We start from the raw sequence: 24,446 nt of genomic DNA on the forward strand, positions 1-24,446 counted from the left end.
TTTGTTGGTTCACCAAATATTTAATCCATTGAAGTTTTTTTGTTTTGTTTTGTTTTGTTTTTTTCTCTGAAAAAAACATTCAGAGAGTTTTTCTCTGAAAAACTCATTCATTTACAATGAATGAGTAAAACCAAATAACATTGTCTCTTGGCTTCCTTGCTGATAACCAGGACTTCTCATTGCTGTTTTTCACCTGCCCTCTTCTGTCTATGTTTTGGCGTCAAGTTTGTTTCTGTATTAGCAGATCTGGGAAGAAATGGAATAATGTATTAGAATATATAACGAGATGAAATAAATAATATAATCCTGAAATGATGTTTGAGGGATTAGCTATTATTGTCCTTTGACAATGCTGTTTGTGAACTGGCATAAGTCTGCTCATTTATGTCAGTTCATAAACCGTAACTTACTTATTGGATTTTTTTAAATAAGGCAAGAAAACACAGTAAACCAATTTTGCCTTGCTGTGTATTTCTATTCCCTTGTACAAATCCCTCCCCACTGTGTTTTTCTTTAAAGCCTTAAAATGGTTGTGCTACCATGGAAAAATTTAGTTGAATTATGTATTGCCAAGAAAATGAAAAATATTTTTAAATTGCAACTGAAAAATCAGCCAAAGGGAGACTTGGGAATATAGCACCTTTTCTTTGGTAGGCCTGAACTGCTTTCTTAGATTGATTTCAGTTCTTCATTTCTTCTGTCTTGATTCCTTTTAATTCTTGGATCCCTTTTTTTTATTACCCCTTTGAAGATCAAGCATTGTTTGTGGCAAAGAAAATGATAGGTGAGTTACTCACCCAGCTTCAAGCTCTTGGCCAGTGCGTTTCTTCCATTGAGGGATGCTGAGAAAGTGTGACCCCTGCTGGATTTGGGTTTCTTGGTTTGATCTCAGATTCTTCTCTCAAAATAGTAACCTTTAAAATCTATAAGGCTAATAGAAATATAAGAGATTGGCTGGGCACGGTAGCTCACACCTGTAATCCCAGCACTTTGGGAGGCCAAGGTGGGTGGATCACTTGAGGTCAAGAGTTCAAGACCAGCCTGGCCAACATGGTGAAACCCCGTCTCTACTAAAAATACAAAAACTAGAAGGGCCTGGTGGCACAGCATCTGTAATCCCAGCTACTAGGGAGGCTGAGGCATGAGAATCTCTTGAACCCGGGAGGCAGAGGTTGCAGTGAGCCGAGATTGTGCCACTGCACTCCAGCCTGGGCAATAGAGTGAGACAATGTCTCAGAAAATAAAAAAAAAAAAAGAAAAAAGAAATATGAGAGATTATCCTGTTTGGTGGCTTACAAACGTAAGGGTTTTGAGGGTTTTTTCCCCCGCAAATCAAAACTCTTACTTCAAACAAATTCTTACCTGGAACCTCAGTACGTAAATAAAATGGATAATGCTTGAGGTAGGGGAAGAGAGGAGCTTGATTTGACTGACAGGAAACTGAGACCGACTGAGGTTAAATGGCTTGCTCTAGATTACATTAGTGCATAACCATCTTTCCTTTGTTGGTTCACCAAATATTTAATCCATTGAAGTTTTTTTGTTTTGTTTTGTTTTGTTTTTTTTCTCTGAAAACTTGTCCCTCTTCCGCAGCATGAAGTTATTCAGGTTCAGTCTAAATAGCCATCTTTAACAGACTGTGGAAAAGATTCTGCGCTGCGGTGGTGGGTAGACAGGGCCCTTTGCACACTTGGTTCTGCGATGGGGAAGGTCAGCAAGTGGTCTTGACAGCTACACACTCGTTGTGGGCCACATTTTAGATATTTAAATAGATTCACCCTGGGCTCAGCTTAACACTAACCCTATTAAGGTTATTTAATATAACCTTTTTTAAGGTTGATGTGGAGCTGTGAACTGGGGTCTCAGGCACAGCTATGTTGATGTGTAGGAGCTTGTGAATGGAATTTTGAGAACAAAACAGGTGTCCCCCTTATTCTCATTTCTGAGATGGGTTATAATAATTTACTTTCTCTTTCTTTCTTTCTTTTTATTTTTTTTATTTTTATTTTTTTTGACGGAGTCTTGCTCTGTCGCCAGGCTGGAGTGCAGTAGCATGATCTTGGCTTACTGCAACCTCCGCCGCCCAGGTTCAACGACTCTCACGCCTCAGCCTCCCAAGTAGCTGGGACTACAGGTGCATGTCGCCACGCCCAGATAATTTTTTTCTTTTTTTCTTGGAGACGAAGTCTCAATCTGTTGCCCAACCTGAAGTGCAGTGGCACGATCACGGCTCACTGCAACCTCCACGTCCCAGGTTCAAGTGATTTTCCTGCCTCAGCTCGCGAGTAGCTCGGACTACAGGCATGCGCCACCATGCCTGGCTAATTTTTGTATTTTTAATAGAAATGGCATTTCAATGTGTTGCCCAGGCTGGTCTTGAACTCCTGAGCTCAGTCAATCTGCCTGCCTTGAATAATTTACCTTTTCTAAAAGTTATTCTTGTGAAAGAAGGCATAGAGAACTTTGCAAATATATTAGAACATAGATAGTAAATGGTTACATTTAGTCTTTGATGGTAACCTCTTTCTCTTTCTGATCTTGGACCAACTTCATTTCTCCCTTACCGTTTCTCCAGTTCCAAACTTAGTGATGAGATGGGAGTGCAGACGGGTAGAAGAAGGTTGAGTCAAAGGGATGTCAGGGACAGCGGCTGCCACGAGCCTCCCTTACAACGTGGCGGGACTGCCGTGTGCCTGGGCCGGCTGTGTGAGTCACCAGCCGTGTCTGCCCAGGCCTCCCCACCTCCTCTGTGTTCTCTGTTTCAGCCCAGGCAGCAGCCGTACATCCTGCCTCCCGTTCACGTCCAGTGCGGTGAGCACTACTCGGAAACGCACACCTCGCAAGGTAACTCTGGCTTGCCGTTCTCCCTTCTTAAGATAAAAAGTTGAATACCAGTAAGCAGTAAAGAAGGCTTTAAAAAAAAGATGACAGGGATGCTTTCTTTTCAACTTTGTCATCGTCTGAATGACAGTAGCTAACAGCTTCAATTTGTGGAAGGCCTAGACTGTCAGTTACCTCTGATCAAAAAATGTCCCCAGTATTGGCTGCTCAGGGAGTCGGGGCCAAGGCAGCGAGCAAGTCCTTTTCTCCTCCCTTTCCTAAGGGAGCTTAGAGAAGAGAGTATGACAGCTCAGCCCAAGTGAATGCACTTCACCTTCATCGCCAGTATCAGAAAGCTCGTGGCAGTCACTCAGCTTTTCATGGTGACGTAGAACACGGGCATGCAGAATAATTGGAAGCAATAAACAAAGTCAGCCTTTTCTTTTAGCTGTTTTTCTCATCTCTTTCTCCAGCCCCTTTCTTGGTACACTTGCTTTTTTCTTCTCTGAGTAAGGTAAATCTGTTTTATTCCTCTCTTTCTCCCAAAACATCTCCCATGCAAAATGTGTGAAAAAGCTTCTTCTGCTAGTAATGACTTCATGATAACAACTAAGATTCATAGAGCAATTGTGGTATTGCTGTAAGTACTTGCTATATATTGTCTTGTGTCATCCTTAAAATAAACCTATAGGTACTATTATTATTTCTATTTTACAGTTATAGAAATTGGAATACAGAGAGATTAATGATGGAACTTATATATGAAAATCGGTAACTTGTAATCATTATGCTAACTGCATTTCAAAAAGAGAGATGGTAGAAAACCTTGGATGTTGGAAATGTAGTAAATGGATAATATGGTTTCTACATTATCAACTCCTGGCCATTTTGAATCCTCTGCTGTCTGAAAGTGTGAGCATGAAAACCAAGACAATCAAGACTATTTAATTTAATAAAAATAGTACTTTTTATAAGGAGACTGGCAAAGTTACCACATTTCTATAGGAAGGCTCCAAACCCCATGGGAGGCGGATAAATTGCAGCACATTTGTCTCTGTGTTCCCCCTGTTTTTTGTGCCTGTCTCATCTGATCAGATCTCTTTCCACATTCCTCCTCTTCAGAGAGTTGAATGTCTTCAGTCACCTTTTCTGTTTTTCACCTTCTCTGATTTTCTGTTTCTCTGTTTTGCTCATGTTTAAATCTGTAGTGTGAAAATGAATATATTTTGGCCACAGAAAGGCAAGAGGTTGCCTTCCTTGGGGTGTGTGTGTGTGTTAAGAGAACACCAGACACCTAGAATGGGCCTGATTTTAGAAATCTGCTTTTTCTCTCTTTAGGTACCTCTTTAAACTATAATTAATTTTTACTTGACTTGACCTAAGTGATAAAACCAGATCTAGAGGGGATTTGGGGAATTACCAAAAAGAACTCTTGATTCTAATCTTGCCCTTTATTGCTGCTCAGGATGAACTAGCTGTGCGGACACCCTGGCTACATCATTTGTTTTGTGTCTTTAGAATGCCCTGCAGTCCCCTGGGTGAAGGGGCTTTTTCCATTGCCGTCAGGAAGAGCAGCTCTGAGCACTTAGTAATTGAAATCTATTGCCCTATTAAAGTTCTTGACTGTCTTGTCTAAATATTCAGTCCTGTTGCCGAGCCCTGCACAAGAGGACAGGCCTCCCCAATTGGAGGGCTGTTGTTGGTGCCTGATTTCAAAGCTTACGGCAAAATTGAGAACTTCCTCAAGCGACACTTACTCCAAATGTGTGCATGCCTTCTTCCATTAGGTTCCCTTTTTCTTTTCAGTATGTCTTAAGGTGTTCTTTCTGTATGTTGGCATTTCATCCAAGATAGTGTCCGTTATTCTATAGAACATGTGGGTGGAGACCATGGGATTTCACTTTTTATGACTTGTTTAAATTAAAAGTCACCTCATGAGTATGAGGATGTACCTTGTTGTGGCAGGATGGCTTGGAGGTTCACGTGCCTTTGTTTGACTTCTTGTAGACAGCATTTTTCATGGGAATGAAGAAGCCTTGTATTGCAACTCTCACAACAGCCTGGACTTAAATTATTTAAATGGCACTGTCACCAATGGCAGCGTGTGTAGCGTTCACAGCGTCAACTCCCTCAACTGCTCGCAAAGTTTCATCCAGGCCTCCCCTGTATCCTCCAACCTCAGTATCCCTGGGAGTGACATCATGCGGGCCGACTACATCCCGAGCCACCGGCACAGCGCGATCATCGTGCCCTCGTACAGGCCAACCCCCGATTATGAGACAGTCATGCGCCAGATGAAGAGGGGGATCCTGCATACAGACAGCCAGAGCCAGTCTCTGAGAAACCTCAACATCATCAACACCCATGCCTACAACCAGCCAGAGGATCTGGTGTACAGCCAACCGGAGATGCGGGAGAGGCACCCCTACACTGTCCCTTATGGGCCACAGGGGGTCTACAGCAACAAACTTGTCAGTCCATCTGACCAGAGGAACCCAAAGAATAATGTGGTACCAAGCAAGCCGGGGGCAAGCGCCATCTCGCACACGGTGAGCACCCCAGAGCTGGCCAACATGCAGCTGCAGGGCAGCCATAACTACAGCACGGCCCACATGCTTAAGAACTATCTCTTCAGGCCACCGCCCCCCTACCCACGGCCACGACCTGCCACCAGCACCCCAGACCTGGCCAGCCACCGCCACAAGTACGTCAGCGGCAGCAGCCCGGACCTGGTGACCCGGAAGGTGCAGCTCTCGGTGAAGACCTTCCAAGAGGACAGCTCTCCGGTGGTTCATCAGTCTCTCCAGGAGGTGAGCGAGCCCCTCACGGCCACCAAGCACCACGGCACGGTGAACAAGCGCCACAGCCTGGAGGTGATGAACAGCATGGTGCGGGGCATGGAGGCCATGACGCTCAAGTCGCTCCACCTCCCCATGGCTCGCCGCAACACGCTCCGGGAGCAGGGACCGCCCGAGGAGGGGTCAGGCAGCCACGAGGTCCCCCAGCTCCCTCAGTATCACCACAAGAAGACCTTCTCTGATGCCACTATGCTGATCCACAGCAGCGAGAGCGAGGAGGAGGAGGAGGAGGCTCCAGAATCGGTGCCCCAGATCCCCATGCTCCGGGAGAAGATGGAGTACAGTGCCCAGCTGCAGGCGGCCCTGGCCCGCATCCCCAACAAGCCCCCGCCTGAGTACCCCGGCCCAAGGAAGAGTGTGAGCAATGGGGCTCTGAGGCAGGACCAAGCCAGCCTTCCTCCCGCCATGGCCAGAGCCAGGGTGCTGAGGCATGGGCCAGCCAAGGCCATCAGCGTGTCTCGGACTGACCCGCCGGCTGTCAACGGGGCCTCTCTCGGCCCATCCATCTCGGAACCCGACCTGACTAGTGTGAAGGAGCGGGTCAAAAAAGAGCCCGTGAAGGAGAGACCTGTGTCTGAAATGTTTTCCCTGGAAGACAGCATTATAGAGAGAGAGATGATGATCAGGGTGAGTGTCCTCCTCTCCCAGGGCATTTTCCAGTGTGAAAGCACATGCTTCAGGCACTGAGCAAGGGGCAGGGCTTATGCAGGGAACGTGGTAGGTTTGTAAGGAATCATTGAGCATTTAAAAGGTAGTACTTTATTACACAAAATGTTGAGTTTTTGCCCTTTCAGATAAATCTTCCATTCTCATTTGTGGCTTCTAACAGGTGTACTTGGTACGTTATTGAGGCCAGTGCCTCAGCCAGCATTTTGCTGTTTATTCAAGGCTCAGACTTCCAATTGGGTAAGCTGGTATTGGGGAAGTTCACCTTGCTGTGTCTTTTAGTGTTTTGTTTTCTTGAAGGAAAGCTGTCCCCCACATCCAGTTAGGTATTAAAGAGCAACATCCCTATACCACCTTCTGTATAGATCCGTAAGTCAAGACTCACCAATATTGTCTGGACTGTGATATGTCTAGCTTTGTATTCAGATTTTCTTTCAATAGATGTTTCACACAGATTCAAGAAAATTATAGTAATTGGATATATAACTTAGTAATTGGATAAATAATTCTCCATTGAACTTATTCTGTCAAAAATTCACACACATACGTGAATACACACATACATATATACATACATATTGCCACTTGAAGATCCATCCTAGTACTAGACACGAATAGCTCTTCTTCATAATATGTACAGAGCCAGGTATGGTGGGGGACACCTGTAGTCCCAGCTACTTGGGAGGCTGAGGTAGGCAGAGCACTTGAAGCCAGGAGTATGAAGCCAGCCTGGGCAGTATAATGAGATCTCATCTCTAAAATAAAATAATAATAAAAAAAGAACCAGCCAGACATGATGGCAGGAGCCTGTAGTCCTAGCTAATCAGGAGGCTGAGGTGGGAGGATCGCTTGAGCCCAGGAATTCAAGGCTTTAGTGATCTATGATTTTGCCACTGCACTCCAGCCTGGATGACAGGACTAAACCTCATCGCTTTAAAAAAAAAATTGTACAATTTGGGGAGACAGTTAAGTTGTCAGAACAGGACTATGCAGGCGCATATAGAACAACGAAGCGAATCTGCTTTTACTAATGAGAAAATGTTTGGATTACAGCTACTTTTAAAAATCTCGGCTGGGCACTGTGGCTCACGCCTGTAATCCCAGCACTTTGGGAGGCCGAGGTGGGCAGATCACAAGGTCAGGAGTTCAAGACCAGCCTGACCAACATGGTGAAACTCCATCTGTACTAAAAATACAAAAATTAGCCGGGTGTGGTGGCGTGCACCTGTAATCCCAGTTACTCAGGAGGGAGGCAGGAGAATCACTTGAACCCACGAGGCGGAGGTTGCTGTGAGCCAAGATGGCACCACTGCACTCCAGCCTGGATGACAGAGCAAGACCCCGTCTCAGAAAAACAAAAAAAAATCTCCATTGCTGCTTGCCATGAACATTTTCACTCCTTTAAAAAAAACCTATTAACTAGAACTAATCAAAGCCAGATTGACTTCTCTTCATTCACCATGGCTGCACCATAAGGTAGCCAAGCCTAATTTTAGGAACTCCGAAACAGTTGTAACTTAAAATTTGCTTTGATGGATTCCATTAGGCCACCTTCATTTCCAGGTCTTCCTAACCCATCACTGGGATTCAACCTGAAAAGAACAATCAAGGCCCAAAGATTCAAGGAAGCCAAGTTCCTGGGGTCAGAAATTGAATCTGTAGCAACCTTGTTACTTTTGGAAAACCTTAAGAACATTCTCAACCTCACAGTTCTGGCCAGCCCCACTAGAGTAGTGCTAAGAGATTTTTATACAGACATGACTTTTTGCAAACCTAGAAGGAAATTGTGCAAGGTGTACCTTTGCCTCTAGCAAAGAAAACCTTTGGCTTGGAATGGAAGAAATGTGTGGGTGGGTGCTGTTGGGAGAGAGCTTTCCCAGCATGGAAGAAAGCAATTTATGGATAGAAAATGATTTTTCAATACTTCTTCCAGACCACTTAAAAGCAACATTAGCATCAAGAACCTATCAGTCTAAGCATTTAATTTAGCTATTTCCCCTGCTAACTTGATACTTAATGATGCCCACATGGTCCCATAACCTCATTTTGGTTGTATTCATCCTCTTCTCTTGTTACTCGTATTAAACAAATAGACTGTAGCCAAAATCTTGGCATGGGTCTCCTCCTTAGAGCTCCTTGCATTATCACAAAGGAACAAGGAGATTTTCACTGTTGTTTTTTCTCCAGATGCTTTTCCATTCCATTCATGTGGGTAATAATGACTAGCAAATTTTAGCCATTAATCTTTAGTTCAAGAAAATAATTACCCCATTTCTACTTCATTTTCCCTGTTGATTTTTTTTCCCCCAAATCTGCTACACTCAGGAGCTCAAGGACACCGGCAGACCTTAGAGGTGGATTAGGAGCTGCTTCAGTGAGCCAGGAGGCCAGGCAAGGTGGTGACAATGCCAGTGGCTTTGAGCCCAAGATGAGTCTCCATCTGTTTTGTTTTTAGTGCAAAAACTCACCCCATAGCCTAAGCAACATCCCCACAGGTCAGATACTTCTCTGCTCTCCTCACTATGGGCAGTTTTTGCCAGCTTGATGGGAATTCATGAGAGGTGATGGCCATTCTAAGGGCCCTCTTGATCAGAACACAATGAGAAACTTTTAGCAAAAGAAAACTCAGGGGCTGGCTGGGTGTGCAGGTATGGTGAGAATTTGCCCTCTGGGCAGCTCTCCTGGAGCTGCTTGTCTGTTTGATGGATGATTCCGCCGCTTTTGTAGCTCCTCATTCTGGCTCCTACTGCTTCCTTGAAGATACTTCCCTGCTTGTAGTCCCCTAGCCAGAAGTTGATGCACTGAGAAGAAAAGGCCCTCTGATCACAGATCAGAGCTTGTGAATTATTATTATTTTTTTTATCTCTGGTAACAAGCTGATAGGGTGAGTGAGAAGGATCAAAGAGACATACTTTGATTTATCACTGAGTAATAATCCTTTCCCAAGAAAGACAAGTTAATTACTTTTTGTCTTAGACCCAGTTAGGGTCACCTTACAGTGCAGGTGGAAAGAAAGCAGGACTGCTGAGAGGAGCTCAGGACCCATTTTCCAGAACTATTGCCTTCTCAAAACTTTGGAGAGCAGTGAAAATAGATTCCCAAGTGAAAGAGGTGACAGAAATAAAAAAAAAAGAAAGAAAAACTCTTTCTCCCCAAAACTAGCAGCAAGCAAACAAAGACCTAAAAATTTTAATCCAGAATCTTCCCCCAGGGGGTTCCCGAGAATTGAGAGACCAGGGCCATTTGTAAGAATATTATATCTTTTGGTGGTAAGTCCTTGGGTACTGTAAACCCAGAAAATCTGAGACAGGTCTCAGTTAATGTAGAAAGTTTATTCTGCCAAGGTTGAGGGTACACACCTGTCACACAGCCTCAGGAGGTCCTGATGACGTGTGCCCAAGGTGGTCGGGGCATGGCTTGGTTTTATACATTTTAGGGAGACATGAGACATCAGTCAATATTGTTTCTGTCTGGAAAGGCAGGACAACTTGAAGCAAAGGCAGGAAGTCTTGAAGTAGGGAGGGGGCTTCCACATCACAGGTAGGTGAGAGGCAAATGGTTGCATTCTTTTGTTTCTGATTAGCCTCTCCAAAGGAGGCAATCAGATATGCATTTATCTCAGTGAGCAGAGGGGTGACTTTGAATAGAATGGGAGGCAGGTTTGCCCAAGCAGTGCCCAGCTTGACTTTTCCTTTTAGCTTAGTGATTTGGGGCCCAAGATATTTTCCTTTCACAGTGCTTTTCTCACTTTCTCCCAGTAACCTCCTCTGAGATACTCCTTTGGTTTGTCTGATGAGTCGGCTGCCACCAGGACAGGCATCCTGTTGTCAGTGTCACTCACACAGGCTTCATTCTGATTGTAGGTGACATTGTGGAGACACATGGAAGGGCATCAGGCAGTCCTCCCACCCGCAATTAGAATAATTCATAACCCTGTGGGATGGCTCCGTCAAGACCTCTTCCTGGGGAGTGAATTTATACATCATAGAATAAGGAAAAAAGTCTCTCAAGGCTTGAAAAGAAACCAAGGATTCAATGGCTCTTCATCTGTGTCAGTCAAATGAATCTGCAAATTGGTTGCCCTTCAGTGTGAATCAAAACCCTAAACCCTGCAAAACTCATCTGCTTCTATGAGGAATGCCTGTGTTCTTCCCTTAACTTCAAAGACACACTTAATTTTAGGAAAGGCCCTTCCTGGCTTGCTTGAAGTGAGCATAAAGAGAGCTTTTTCATACTCGGTCAGTTTCAAGGACCTGAGGAAGCACAGCAGGAGGCTAGAAACCAGCCCTGCCCAATCCAATTTCAATTTAGAGGTGAGGGCAGAGAGGATGGAAATCAAAAAGCCACAAACCAGGACCAGGTGTAAACATCAAAACCTTTCCCTAAGTGGTCTGCTCAGTTCCGGAGTCCATGTTCCCCCATAGCTCAGTGGCATGCAGTGATGTCCCACCATTTGTGTTGGGAGGCACAGTCTCTGTTATTGTGGGCCCTCTGGGTGAAGCCTGGAGGGTAATGCCTGCGGATCATCTTAGATGACCCCAGCCAGGCTTCGGTGTTAGTGAGTTTGCTAAACCACATCAGCTCTCAATTCTGGGGATGACACCACCCTTAGGTATTCCAAGGATCAGAGATTAATTATAGAATTAACGTCCTCAGCATTAGCCCCTCAGGACGGAAACTTAGGAAGATTTTCCTCTACAGTTTATGTGTGTGGATCTCTCAATCAACAACAAACTGTTTTACAAGTTTTGCTCCATTCCATCTGTGCAGAAGGTCTGTCACTGTGATTGGATTAGATGATTCATATAACCCTGTTTCTCTTTTCCTTGTCCTGTCATCCTTATCTTTCTAAAGTGTATCGCATGTACCCTATTTTGTTTTTGTTTTGTTTTGTTTTGTTTTGCCCTATGGCAGGGTGTATTTGTAGGGAGTCTTTTTTCTTATTTACTGGTCTATCTAGCTAAGGAGTTAATTAAGAATAAAAGCTCAGGAGTCCTGTAGGAACTGGCTTCCAGGGGCCCAGTGGGAATAGTGGGAAGGCTGTGTTTGAATTTGCCCTACTGATGGTGATTGTCTGCATTCCTTGGCTGGGGAGTTACAGATTTGAGGAGATTAAAACACATTCCAACATTCTACTAGTATTATAAACAATGAGCACATGCCTTTTCTTGCCGCAAGAATCTAGAGAAGCAGAAGATGGCAGGCCTGGAGGCACAGAAGAGGCCGCTGATGTTGGCAGCATTGAACGGGCTCTCGGTGGCTCGAGTCTCAGGGCGGGAAGAGAATCGAGTTGATGCCACCCGGGTTCCCATGGATGAGAGGGTAAGTGGCAGGCTTGTCAAATGTGATTCATTCTCTGTAGTCTTAGGATCCCAAAACACCCTCCTTGCCTGAATATGCCAGCACTGAGATTTGTGTGATGCATTCTTTCTTCAATCTGAGATTAGGAAGGTCAGGTATAAGTGTGTTGCATTAAATCAGTCCCTTTCAGCATCTCATGTTTCTCCGTTCCGGTCTTCCTGCTTTGTCCGGTTGGCGGATCATTGGTTGACTAAAACCATCAGCCCCTAACATGCTGTATGACTTGGTCAAGTCACTCAATTTCTTTGGGCCCACTTCCTGTTTTGTAAAATGCACAAGTTAAACACTTGCAGTAGCTCTGAATTTCTATGATTTTTGTGAGCAATTGCCACTTGCTAGGAAGTGATTATTTTATCCAAGCATTTATTTTTATTTTTAATTTTTTTAAACTTTTAGTTTTGGGGCACATGTGAAGGTTTATTACATAGGTAAACACATGTCACAGGGGTTTGTTGTATGTATTATTTCATCACCCAGGTATTAAGCCCAGTACCCCATGGTTATCCTTTCTGTTCCTCTCCCTCCTTCCACCCTCCACCCTCAAGTAGGCCCCAGTGTCTGTTGTTCCTTCTTTGTGCTCATAAATTCTTATCATTTAGCTCCCACTTATAAGTGAGAACATACAGTATTTGGTTTTCTGTTTCTGCTTTAGTTTGCTAAGGATAATAGCCTCCAGCTCCATCCATGTTTCCCGCAAAAGACATGACCTTGTATCCAAGCATTTATAGAGTTCTTTAAAAATGCTGTCCCCTCGTATGACCATAAAATGAGGCTGATTTATAATTGTCTGGATAATGCATTGTGAGAACATGGGTTTTGAAAAGCAGAAAGCAGCTGCATGGTAGTGTTTCAGAAGTGAAGAAAGGTGTATGCTTAGTTCCCGAAATTGCTGTCAGAAGGTTAAGAAACAGGTTGTATAAATGTAATAAAGTACTAATAACACCAGGGTGTTCGATTTCTGCCAGTATGTGTCCAGAATTAGAATGTTTTTAAAGCCAGAAGGGACTTCAGAGAAATCATTTAACCCAATTAATACCATGTTATTGTAATTAGTAGTTTGGCCAGGAAGGAGGAAAAAAGAGAGAGATTTAATCCTCAGAGCTATAGAACTGTGGACCAGTATCATCTTAAAAACAGCTATATAGGTGGAGGAAAGGATGTTTGGATAATTAAGATTAATAGTCTCTGTATCATTAGGACTTTAAATAGAGTTGTTAATAGCAAAAATACTGATTTTTGAATTTCAACTCTTGCTAGTTCTTGCAGATTTGTTCTACTTATAATATGAGTAAGAAGGAAAATGGTTATTAGACAAGGGAAAATATCAATATGGTTGATAATGAGACAAACCAAGTATTGATGTACAACTTGAAATCTCTTATTAACACAATCGCTAAATATTTAAAGAAATTTGGTTTGTTTCATTGAGTTTTTGGTTCAGATAATTTAGAGAGCTGAAGATCAATTTCTGTTGCAGTTCAGAACCCTGAAGAAGAAACTAGAAGAGGGAATGGTGTTCACAGAATATGAGCAAATTCCAAAGAAAAAGGCGAATGGCATTTTCAGCACAGCAGCTCTGCCAGAAAACGCCGAGCGCAGCCGAATCCGTGAAGTTGTCCCCTATGAGGAGAATCGAGTAGAGCTGATACCAACCAAAGAAAATAACACAGGATACATTAACGCCTCCCACATCAAGGTAAGAAGGCAAGCCTGTTAGAAGGTTTGTTAACGATGGCTGGGTTAAAGGTAAAAATGCGGGGAGAAGAAAATGTGTGGGCTGCAACTGTACCTTTTGGCTTGTCCCCAGACCCTCAGGGATTGTTTTTGAACTCCTGTGCTTTTCTTAGTCAAGTGGAAGGGCATGTCTATCACTGCAGAGAGAAGGAAGTCTAGCAGCCTCAGGAAGAACCTCAGGTCAGCGATTTCTGAAGCTCGCTCATTACAGAGGCTTTAACTTTTCCTTCTCTCTGTGGGCTGTAACTCTCTCTATACTCAGATTATCCTTTTCAGTTTGTAATTAGCAGGTGCTGGAGACTTTGGAAGTTACAGGTATTGCATTACTGACATAAAAGTGTTATGTTCAATAACAATAGAAACTATTGTTTCTCCCTTGTAATACTGCAGGTTATGCATTTTATAAAAGCGTTAAGTCCTATTATTGCATGGTATTTAGAAGAGTGGAGTAATTTTCACCTACACTATAAAAGTGTGCTTAATATTGAATCTTGAAAGATTTGCCACATTAGTCAATGAATTTGTGTTACTAAATTTTTGTTATTATTTCAAATACTTCAAACCTTTATATGTCAGTATTACATAGTTTAGCACTTCTGCAGTTAAAACTTTGACTTATGGATACATGTGTACCTGTAGTTAAATGTTTCTTAAATAGCTTACCTTCCTCAGAGTCCCTGTTAACAGAGGACACTTATTTAGAATGTCACCATTTGCTCTGAACTCTGAAGTGGGAGATTTGTTCATCTATTAATGTTAAAGCCAGTGTTATAGGTGTTGTTAAATAACACAAGATTCAATTGATAGTCCACTGTGATCAATAGCCTTAGAAACCTGTTTTCGGCCTTGTCTAGAATTACTTACTTTCCTCATTGGACTTTTCAACTGTAGCAGAATTATTAACAGGTTTTTTTAAGCCTGTAAAAGGCGAGTTAGATATCTAGCTTATGTATCAATTATAACTAGTTTTGATACAGAATGGGAAAAGTATAGTATGGTTGGGTATATACTATTTTTATTAATATACACAGATAACCATAGTTTTTAATAATTAGAAAGTACTGTCAAAAGAAATATAAAAGAGTAACTACCATAGATCATATTACTAATTTTAACTTGGATTTTTGAGAGTGAGAAGTAAAAAGTGAACTCTAGGAAACTCTTAAATAAACTGTCAGTGGTGGGTTTCATGGGCTTAGTTTACATTATGAAACAATGACCAAAGTAATGTATTCCAACAAAGATGCAGATCACACAGCTGCTTCCTGATAGAGTGTCTATGAAAATCTTACATAGAAATATTATATTATCTTCTTCTTTTGGCCAGATCTCTTCCACTATTTTCCATCTGCTCTCTGAAAAAAGCTGTTACTTTGTATAAACTGTGCCCATCGGGCATTGTTAACCGAGAAGCATTCCCTTCCTTGGTATTCTCTGTGGCCCACGTTTCATCCTGTGGATCCGGGTTAGACATGGGTGCATTTAATAGACCCATGGAGCTTGCAGGAACTTGTCCCTGTGTTTTGGAATAGAGGAGTATATTTTGCCAATGTTTTCCCCCCTGGGTTCCAAGCAGCCGTTAACACAGAACAGAGATTTATTTGCTCCAGAGGTGGAATCACATCTGTGAAATCTACCTCAGCAGCACTGCTTGTTGTGTTTTTAATGCAGTTTTTAATACCCTTCTGTCAATACTTGGAATATACTGAAAGGCCCCAGGCAGCAGCAGCATTCTCTGGAAGTATTTATGTTTCCTATACGTTGGGTGCCAGAGAGGCTAATGTTTAAAATCACAATTCCACGGATAAACCAAACTCCTAGCCAGCAAATATATGAATGTTATCTCCCGCCAGTATTTGGAAAATAGATTTTTCTTGCCAGCTTTGACCTAAACATGCCTTGTGTAATGAGACAATAACTTACATTGTTTTTGTTTGAACCAAGTTAGCATACAGTTTTATCAAATAAATGAGGGGAAAAAGTTTCAAACAATGATTACTTCATTACTTTTTGAACTCTCCAGAGATCTGCATTGTATAGATGTAGAAGGGCCCTGACTTTGCAATATCAAGGCACAGACCTGGAAGGGAGAACAGAAAGAATTCCTCCAAAGGCCACCATTTCACCTTGACAGCATGACCTTTAACACTTTGGGTACAACTTCTTATTTATGGTTCTCTGCAGCTAGTATTTATAGCTGTAGAATTATCTTCCCCTGATCACCCTGAGCTGCAGGGGTAATAATTTTATTATCCAAAGTCATGTCATGACTGTAGTTCAGTTGGATGTTGTGGTACTACCAAGGTGAAGCTATTGATAAAATATATGCTGTTAACAAGAGCATTCGTAGCATCTCTGCCGTGCATGGCACCACAGAGCAGCAGTGACAGCAGAGGTTTATGATACACTTCATCTCAGATCCACAGGAGAAAGATAGTGCTCCAAAAAGGATGTTGTTTCATGGTCGTTTTTTTGTTTTTTTTTTTTTTAATTGTTTAATTGGATGCCATGAAGCACTGCTTTTCAAACTGGATTACAACACAGTGGTAGAATGTGAAATCAGTTTAGTGGTCATGACCAGGTCTGTGTGTGTGTGTGTGTGTGTGTGTGTGTGTGTTTGTTTCAAGGAAATCGACTAGAAAAGAGAAAAGAATGGAAAGTGTCAGAGTACATTGCACATAGTAAGCATTAACTATTATTTCTGTAACAAGTAAATCCTAAGTTATACATGTTCATATATATGCATCTATACATGTGTGTATGTGTATGGTTTTTAATAGGCACTAGTTTGCATATACTGTGAGTTGCAAACAAAGATCAGGTAAAGGCCAAGCCTGGTGGCTCAGGCCTGTAATCCCAGCACTTTGGGAGGCTGAGATGGGCGTATCACCTGAAGTCAGGAGTTCAAGACCAGCCTGGCCAACGTGGTGAAACGCCATCTCTACAAAAATATAAAAATTAGCCGGGCATGATGGCGAGTGCCTGTAATCCCAGCTCCTTGGGAGTCTGAGACGGGAGAATTGCTTGAACCCAGGAGGCGGAGGTTGCAGTGAGCCAAGATCGTGCCACTGCACTCCCGCCTGAGCAGCAGAGCAAGACTCAGTCTCAAAAACCAGGATTAGATAAATATTTTAATAGGCTTGAGTGGCAAAAAGTATTTTCATGTGAGAATATGTCACTACACTAGCCTCTGTAGTCTCAGGGTTTTTGTTCATTGAACTAATTCATTCGGCCCCAAAAATATATCCAAGGTTTTAAGGTGGATACAGATGGACAGGTGATCAGCAGGTAATGTTGTCCGGACTTGGGGTTTATTTACCGATACTTTTCTTGGTTTTTAGGTGGTGGTTGGCGGGGCAGAATGGCACTACATAGCCACCCAGGGGCCTCTGCCACACACGTGCCACGACTTCTGGCAGATGGTGTGGGAGCAGGGAGTGAATGTGATTGCCATGGTCACTGCAGAGGAGGTAAGGGGAATGGCCTACTCCACATCCTTTTTCCCCAGGGGAAAGGGTGGCCAGAAGATGGGCTTTGTGCTGTCAACTTTGCTACCCTATCCTTCTTCCTGCAGTGCTGTTTCTCTGCACATGCTTTTCTCTTTGGTATACATCTATTTTCTTACTTCCAGATAGATATTTTTTCCCCTGGAGATACTTGATTGTTGTAGCTTTTCCTCCTCCCATTTTCATCTGGCTTTTAACTCTTTTCCTTGGATTGTAATGCACTAAACTGAAAATAAAACAACAGAAAACCAAAAATGACAGACTTTAGTTCAACCTGCTGACTTTCTGTGCCAAACGAAAACAGTGATCTTTCCACTGGAATTTGGGAGTCTCAGGCTGCTCTGGGCAAATCGACATAGACGCCCAACTCCAGGCACCCAGCTCCACATGCCGTCATCCTTATCAGCTGAAAAGAGACCATAAGCTGTTGTTCCTGGAGAGGCCTCTGTTCTTTGGGGGAAGAAAAAATATCTTTTTCTTCTTTTGCCAAGCCAAACATAGTTTTTCTGCTGTAACTGGAGAACTCTATGTGGTGTTATAAAAAACCAGCCTACACTGCCAGTCAATCCAGTCGGTGTTCAGCTTGCTGTCTTTGCGGGGAGAAGTGTTGTGTTTCTTCTCTTGTCACATTCTCAAAATTTCTTTAACCACCTTCTTTTATTTCTTTCATTAAATTCCAATTTATGTTTTGAAATCATTCAAGGGACTAGTTTCATGTGTGTTTACCAATACCCATGATATTGCAGTGGCCTTTCCTAGCTATGTTAAAGGGGTCAGGAACAAAGAAAATTGGGGAGGAAAAAGTCATATTTTCCTTCATTGACTGTGTTGAGCATTTGCTTCTCAGCACAGTCCATTAGAAGAAAATAATGAAAGGGACATCAGGCTCTTTAAAGCCAGTTGTACTTTCCTGGGCTGACCTGTTTGACCTTCCCACAAAGAGAATGAATCCTCCTTAAAGCTTCTAGAATAGATTTATCACCTTATCAGATCACACCATTGCAAGGCATTCATTCATCTAAATACAGCGTACCATCTGTGCTAACTTCAGGAGTACACGGTAAACGAGACAGGCACCATCCCTGTCCCCATAGAGCTTATGTCCTAGTGGGAGGGACATTCAAAAGTGAACAGATAAAATCAGTGCAGATAGCAGTAAGTGCCGTGGCAGAAATGGAAAACTACAGTCCAGAGTGGGTCTGGGTGAGTACAGGGCCTCCTGCCTCATCCCTCCTCCTCTTTGTGTGGGTTTCAGCTGCAAAACTGTCATTCACGCTAGGGGACTCCTACTAAAGGGTGGCTTCACGATGTGCAACCCTGAGCTCCAGGCTCTGTATCATGTCGCACACATGCTGGAAGGCTGGAAGTAAAAACCTTATTAATAGGAGCATAAATTCAAGGGAGAAAATTTTTAAAAATGGAAAAAGGGTTAAGAAAGAGAGTGACTGGGGTCTACTTTAGATCAGGGGGGTGGCCAAGGACCCTCTGAGGGAGTGGCATTGGAGGTGAGACCGGAGTGACAAGGAGCCAGCCTTGCCAAGACAAAGTAGCATCTAGTAATCTGTGGGACAGCTGGGGACTTACAGTCTTTTAAAATCCATAACTGATTTAGACACTCAGCAGAAATGTAAATTCGAGGTAAATCTGCTTTCACAGGATTGGTAAATAAAAGAGGAAGGTATGCTTCCAACTTAAGGAGACTCAGTTAAACCAAATGAAGCCAGGCAAGGTAATTTACATATTCCGCAAAGATGTGTTGCTTTACAAGTGGGCTTTACAAGAGGAACTCTAATGTTCCTGTAAACAGCCGTCAGGGTTCCCAGAGCCTGTCACCACTGCAGCTGTATGTGTTCAGTGCTCCTTCTCTCTCACCACCTACTCCTTGCCCTGAATCTCCTCAGCTACCACCTCCTCCACACTCCGCCCCTTCTCCAGAGATTTTAAAACTGTGCAAAGCTGAAACATAGACCTTGTGTAAATGGTTGAGAATACATATTCTCGGAAAAGTTTATAAAATCAAGGGAGAAAGAATGGTGATGTAAGCAGCTGTTCTCAGTTCTAGTTGTAGATTGAACTAAAACGCATTGGTCAGGCTGAAACAAATGTGAAATCGACACTAGATAAAGACAGCATGGGTAGTCAGTGTGCTGTAACAGAAAGAGCTCTGCGCTGAACATCCGAAAGGAGTAACGTGACCTACAGCGATTGCTGGAACCCCTTCCCGCCTTGTTTAAAACCTTTGAATGACTTCCCGTGCCCATGGGATGAAATCCAAACTTTCCACCATGGACCGTGAGGCCTTTCCAGTGTCCTCTCTGGTCGCCTACCCCCTCACATGTGACACTCCAGCCACCCCGAAGACCTTCGTTTCTTTTTTCTTTTTCTTTTTTTTTTTTGAGATGGAATCTCCCCTCTGTTGCCCAGGCTGGGGTGCAGTGGCATGAACTTGGCTCACTGCAAGCTCCGCCTCCCAGGTTCATGCCATTCTCCTGCCTCAGCCTCCCCAGCAGCTGGGACTACAGGCACCCGCCACCGCGCCTGGCTAATTGTTTATATTTTTAGTAGAGATGGGGTTTCACCATGTTAGCCAGGATGGTCTCGATCTCCTGACCTTGTGATCCACGCGCCTTGACCTCCCAAAGTGCTGGGATTACAGGCGTGAGCTGCCACGCCCGGCCAACCTTTGTTTCTTGAATGCACGAAGCTTATTCCTGCTTCTAGACTTTGCACTTGCACTTCTCTCTAACATTCTACTGCACCTCGGTTGTGAATCTTTTAAATTTTCCATTGATGTAACTGTCATTGTAAATTGTGTTATTGGTCTTAACTAGCATGTATAGGATCTACCCTGTGGTAGACACTGCAGAGTGCTACTGAACTAGCGATTTAGAAGCTATTTGCATTTTCTTCTGTCTTCATATCTTAGGATTAAAAGGATGAGAGCTTCCCTTGACCTATTTCCAATTTTGCTTTTATATGTGATTTAGGAGGGTGGGCGAACCAAAAGCCACCGATACTGGCCCAAACTGGGTTCAAAGCACAGCTCAGCCACCTATGGCAAGTTCAAGGTCACCACGAAGTTTCGAACGGATTCTGTTTGCTATGCAACCACGGGCTTGAAGGTCAAGCACCTTTTGTCTGGGCAAGAAAGGACAGTGTGGCATTTACAATATACTGACTGGCCAGATCACGGCTGTCCAGAGGATGTCCAAGGATTTTTATGTAAGTGTTTTTCTTCCCAGTCTGCTACCTGACTGACTTTTATGATCTGTGTCAATAATCCATCCGCTGGAGATGAAATGGAAAAAGAGGATGCTTTCTCTTAAGTGGCAAAAGTATTATAATATTGAAATATATATTCCTTTCTTATTATGTAGAACAGAGTATAATAATACATGTCACTTATTCTGTTTACCTTTCATGCACGTAAGCTAAGACTGTGATCAACATATTGGCTCTACCTTGATTCAGACCTTTAGCTACTCATTTAATCCGTAACTATTCTGACACATATTACAACAAGGATGAACCTTGAGGAATGATGCTGAGTGGAAATAATCCAGTCACAAAAGGACAAAAACTGTGTGATTCCACTTATATGAGGTTCCTAGAATAGGCAAGGTCAGAGACAGAAAGTAGGTGAGAGATTACCAGGGGCTGGGGCAAAGGGGGATTGGGAAATTACAAATTTTTTTTTGAGGCGGAGTCTCACTCTGTCACCCAGGCTGGAGTGCAGTGGCACAATCTCAGCTCACTGCAACCTCCGCCTCTCAGATTCAAGCAATTCTCCTGCCTCAGCCTCCCAAGTAGCTGGGACTATAGGCATAGCCACCACATCTAGCTGATTTTTGTATTTTTAGTAGAGGTGAGGTTTCACCATGTTCGCCAGGCTAGTCTTGAACTCCTGGTCTCAAGTGATCTGCCCACATCAGCCTCCCAAATTGCAGGGATTACAGGCGTGAGCCACTGTGCCCAGCCAGGAATTACATTTGATGGGTGCAACATTTCTGTTTGGGACAGGAAGAAAGTACTGGACATGGATGATGGTGATGGTTGCACAACTATGACTATGCTTAATGCCACTGAACTGTGTACTTAAAAATGGTTAAACTGGTAAATTTTATGTTGTGTCCACTTTAGCACATTTTAAAAAAAAGGAGAAATAAAATTTAAAAATAGGCCGGGCATGGTGGCTCACACCTATAATCCCAGCACTTTGGGAGGCCGAGGTGGGCAGATCACCCGAGGTGAGGAGTTTGAGACCAGCATGGCCAACATGGTGAAACCCCATCTCTACTAAAAATACAAAATTAGCCAGGTGTGGTGGCGCATGTCTGTAATCCCAGCTACTGGGGAGGCTGAGGCAGGAAAATTGCTTGAACCTGGGAGGCGGAGGTTGCAGTGAACCGAGATTGCATCATTGCACTTCGGTCTGGGCAACAAGAGCAAAACTCCATCTCAAAAATAAATAAATAAATAAATAAATAAATAAATAAATAAATAAATAAAAACGAATAACATTAAAAAAATCGTTTTCATGAAGGGTTGCATCTCACAAGCCCTATATTTCCCTACAGTTGAGCATCTCAGTACTTTCTCGCACTTTCTCATATTTTTATGAAGACACTAAGAAGTATTGAAACCCTCTTGTAGTTCTTGAAACTGAAATTTGCTCAATGGCTAATTCGTTAATTTCTGTGTATGTGTACTTTTAGAATGTGGTTATATTAGAAACTAATTCACCAGATTATGTGCAGTATTTTTATTTGAAAGACCCAAAATTGGGCATGTACCCACTACATGCCAGGCACTGGATCGGGCTCTGAGAATGCAGAGATGACACTGAGTTCAGTCTTCGCTTTCGAGGTACTCAGAGCCTAATGGGAAAGACAAGCCAGTCATCATCATCCAAAGATGAGATCTGATACCCTCCTCTGCTTTTCAGCGGTGGCTGCAGCTCTCCCTCTTGCTTTCCACATGCTCATCTAACTGTCCTGTGCTTGTCAGGAAACCCCGTTCTTTACTCACCCACCTGGAAAGGAGCCCCAGATGCTCCCTGTAGCCTTGTGCCTGCTCTGTTGTTGACTCTCCAGCTAGTGGAAGACCTGTGACCACCACGGAGGGACCATGATCCAGATGTTGGATCATGTCAAAACCTTGATTTTATTTTGGTATTCATTTAGAATGGGAGAAAAGGGGAATGACAGAGGGAGAGAACAGGTTCTCAAGACCTAAAAATACTGATTTACAAGTTCCAATAAATATTCCGATGTGTACTTATCCAGTAATACAAGCATTTCATTTCCATGAAAGTGACGATGGTACTTGAGGGGTTTGGCACTGAAAGCAGAGAGTAGAAGGATGATTGGAGTCAGAGAATCTAGAGTAAGATCCAGAGAGGACTCGTGATTTGCCTGAAGTCAAATGGCTTGTTATCTGTAGCTTGAAATAAGGGCAGTGACCTTTGCAGAACTTCTTTTCCTCCTAACAGTGCTCATTGTATTTCTTTCAGCTGATCACGTGCTAATTGACTTATTAAAATTTTCTCCAAGAAGCAGAAAAGGGAAATAATATAAATAGATCAGTTTGTTGATTGGCTAACAGCTCTGATGAAAGAGTGAGCTTATAAGGCACTTTAAAGTATAGTCTTTTAAATCAGAACCAATTAAGGAAAGCCTGTCTAAATTACCGAAAAATACATAGTATTTTTTTTTTTTTTTTTTTGAGACGGAGTCTCACTCTGTCACCCAGGCTGGAGTGCAGTGGCAAGATCTCGGCTCACTGCAAGCTCCGCCTCCCGAGTTCACGCCATTCTCCTGCCTCAGCCTCTCTGAGTAGCTGGGACTACAGGCGCCCACCACCACGCCTGGCTAATTTTTTGTATTTTTAGTAGAGACGGGGTCTCGATCTCCTGACCTCGTGATCCGCCCGCCTCGGCCTCCCAAAGTGCTGGGATTACAAGCGTGAGCCACCGCGCCCGGCCAATACATAGTATTTTTAAAGAATGTAAATGTATGTATTATGCTTTTAGGAAAGTCAATACACGTATTCTGTGCAGGGCATTAGAAATGTTGAATCTGTTTCTCCTGGGTTTTAAAAGATTTTTGCCCATGTTTAAATTAGATTACCTGGATGCAGAGTACCTGAGCCAAATTGTTTACTGCCCTCCAGAAGTCTTTATTGAGTTACAGCATAAGGAACTTTATTAATATGACTGATAGAGGAAACATCCTTTGAATCCACCTTCTCTCCATTACATGAAAAGCTCTATTTGAAAGTGGCATCTACTGTATTACCCAACATTCCTTTTATTTTTCTTCTTAAATTTAGCTCAAGTAAAGCTTTGTCTCTAGTATGTAAATATTGCCTTTGGTCAGATAGAATACTCAGTTGCCTAATGTCTTTTCCCCCTCGCAGCAAAATTGTAAAGAAGATTCCACACACAATATCTAGCTTGTATTGGTACCTAATAGTAACTACTCCCTCTATGCATCTCACGGCATCTCCTTTTCTTTTTCTTTTTTTAATTGAGACGGAGTTTTGCTCTTGGTGCCCAGGCTGGGGTGCAATGGCGGGATCTTGGCTCACTGCAACCTCCGCCTCCCGTTTTTAAGCAATTCTCCTGTCTCAGCCTCCTGAGTAGCTGGAATTACTAGCTGGGATTACAGGCTCGTGCCACCACATCCGACTGATTTTTGTATTTTTAGTAGAGACAGGGTTTCATCATCTTGGTCAGGCTGGTCTCAAACTCCTGACCTCAGGTGATCCGCCCACCTCAGCCTCCTAAAGTGCTGGGATTATAGGCATGAGCCACTGAGCCCAGCCCGTCTTCCTTTTTTGTTTTGTCCTATCTCATTGTACATTACTACTACTAGTAGTACTGCTATGACTAGTACTAATAACTACTACTAGTCATCATCATTGTAGTAGGAGTAGTAGTGATAATAATAGTTTGGTTTTTTGGTAAACCACTTCAGATTATTTTGTAATTAGATAAGTTTATAAAGGAAAGTATGGATTATTTATATATGTCTGCAAACAGGTGCTTTGAAATTATTTGAATGGTTCAAACCTACTTTTTTCTCTTCAACAATGTAAACATTTCCCCTATAGTCTGGTTTACACTTTTGCCTTAGGATGAGGTTCACTGAGTATCAAGAACCTTTAAACCTGTTTCTGTCCTGAGCTACTACAAAGTCTAAATTATTAATTACATTTTGGGGGTTTTTGGAGTGTCTGAGGATTACATTTCCATACTTTTCTCTTTTGTCATGGTTGTGAAAAAGTCATTAAGGCTTGGAATCCTGTGATTTTTCTTTTGTGCCCAATTGGAGTCATGAACACACCCCTCCCTGCACAGCCCTGCTGAGCCAAGCAGATGCTAGAAGGCATGGAGGCTATCATGACCCCCTCCACCTCACACACATGTTGCCTCCAGAAACGGGGTTCATCTTGGGCTACTCACATAGCCCCGTGGAATCCATGCTGAAAAGCAGACTCC

The 24,446-nt window shown here is 43.0% G+C and overlaps 1 protein-coding gene across 1 annotated transcript in view; it reads left to right on the top strand.

Moving 5' to 3' along the window:
- Window positions 1–24,446, top strand: part of PTPN14 (protein tyrosine phosphatase non-receptor type 14) — a 202,709-nt gene that overhangs the window by 161,773 nt on the left and 16,490 nt on the right. Inside the window, exons 12-17 of the mRNA XM_019030500.4 lie at window positions 2,766–2,844; window positions 4,828–6,305; window positions 11,523–11,666; window positions 13,183–13,401; window positions 16,781–16,909; window positions 19,933–20,167. Coding sequence (XP_018886045.1) covers window positions 2,766–2,844; window positions 4,828–6,305; window positions 11,523–11,666; window positions 13,183–13,401; window positions 16,781–16,909; window positions 19,933–20,167 — 2,284 coding nt within the window. The remainder of the gene's footprint in view (window positions 1–2,765; window positions 2,845–4,827; window positions 6,306–11,522; window positions 11,667–13,182; window positions 13,402–16,780; window positions 16,910–19,932; window positions 20,168–24,446) is intronic.

Source organism: Gorilla gorilla, chromosome 1 (assembly GCF_029281585.2).
Source record: "Gorilla gorilla gorilla isolate KB3781 chromosome 1, NHGRI_mGorGor1-v2.1_pri, whole genome shotgun sequence".
Taxonomy (NCBI): domain Eukaryota; kingdom Metazoa; phylum Chordata; class Mammalia; order Primates; family Hominidae; genus Gorilla; species Gorilla gorilla.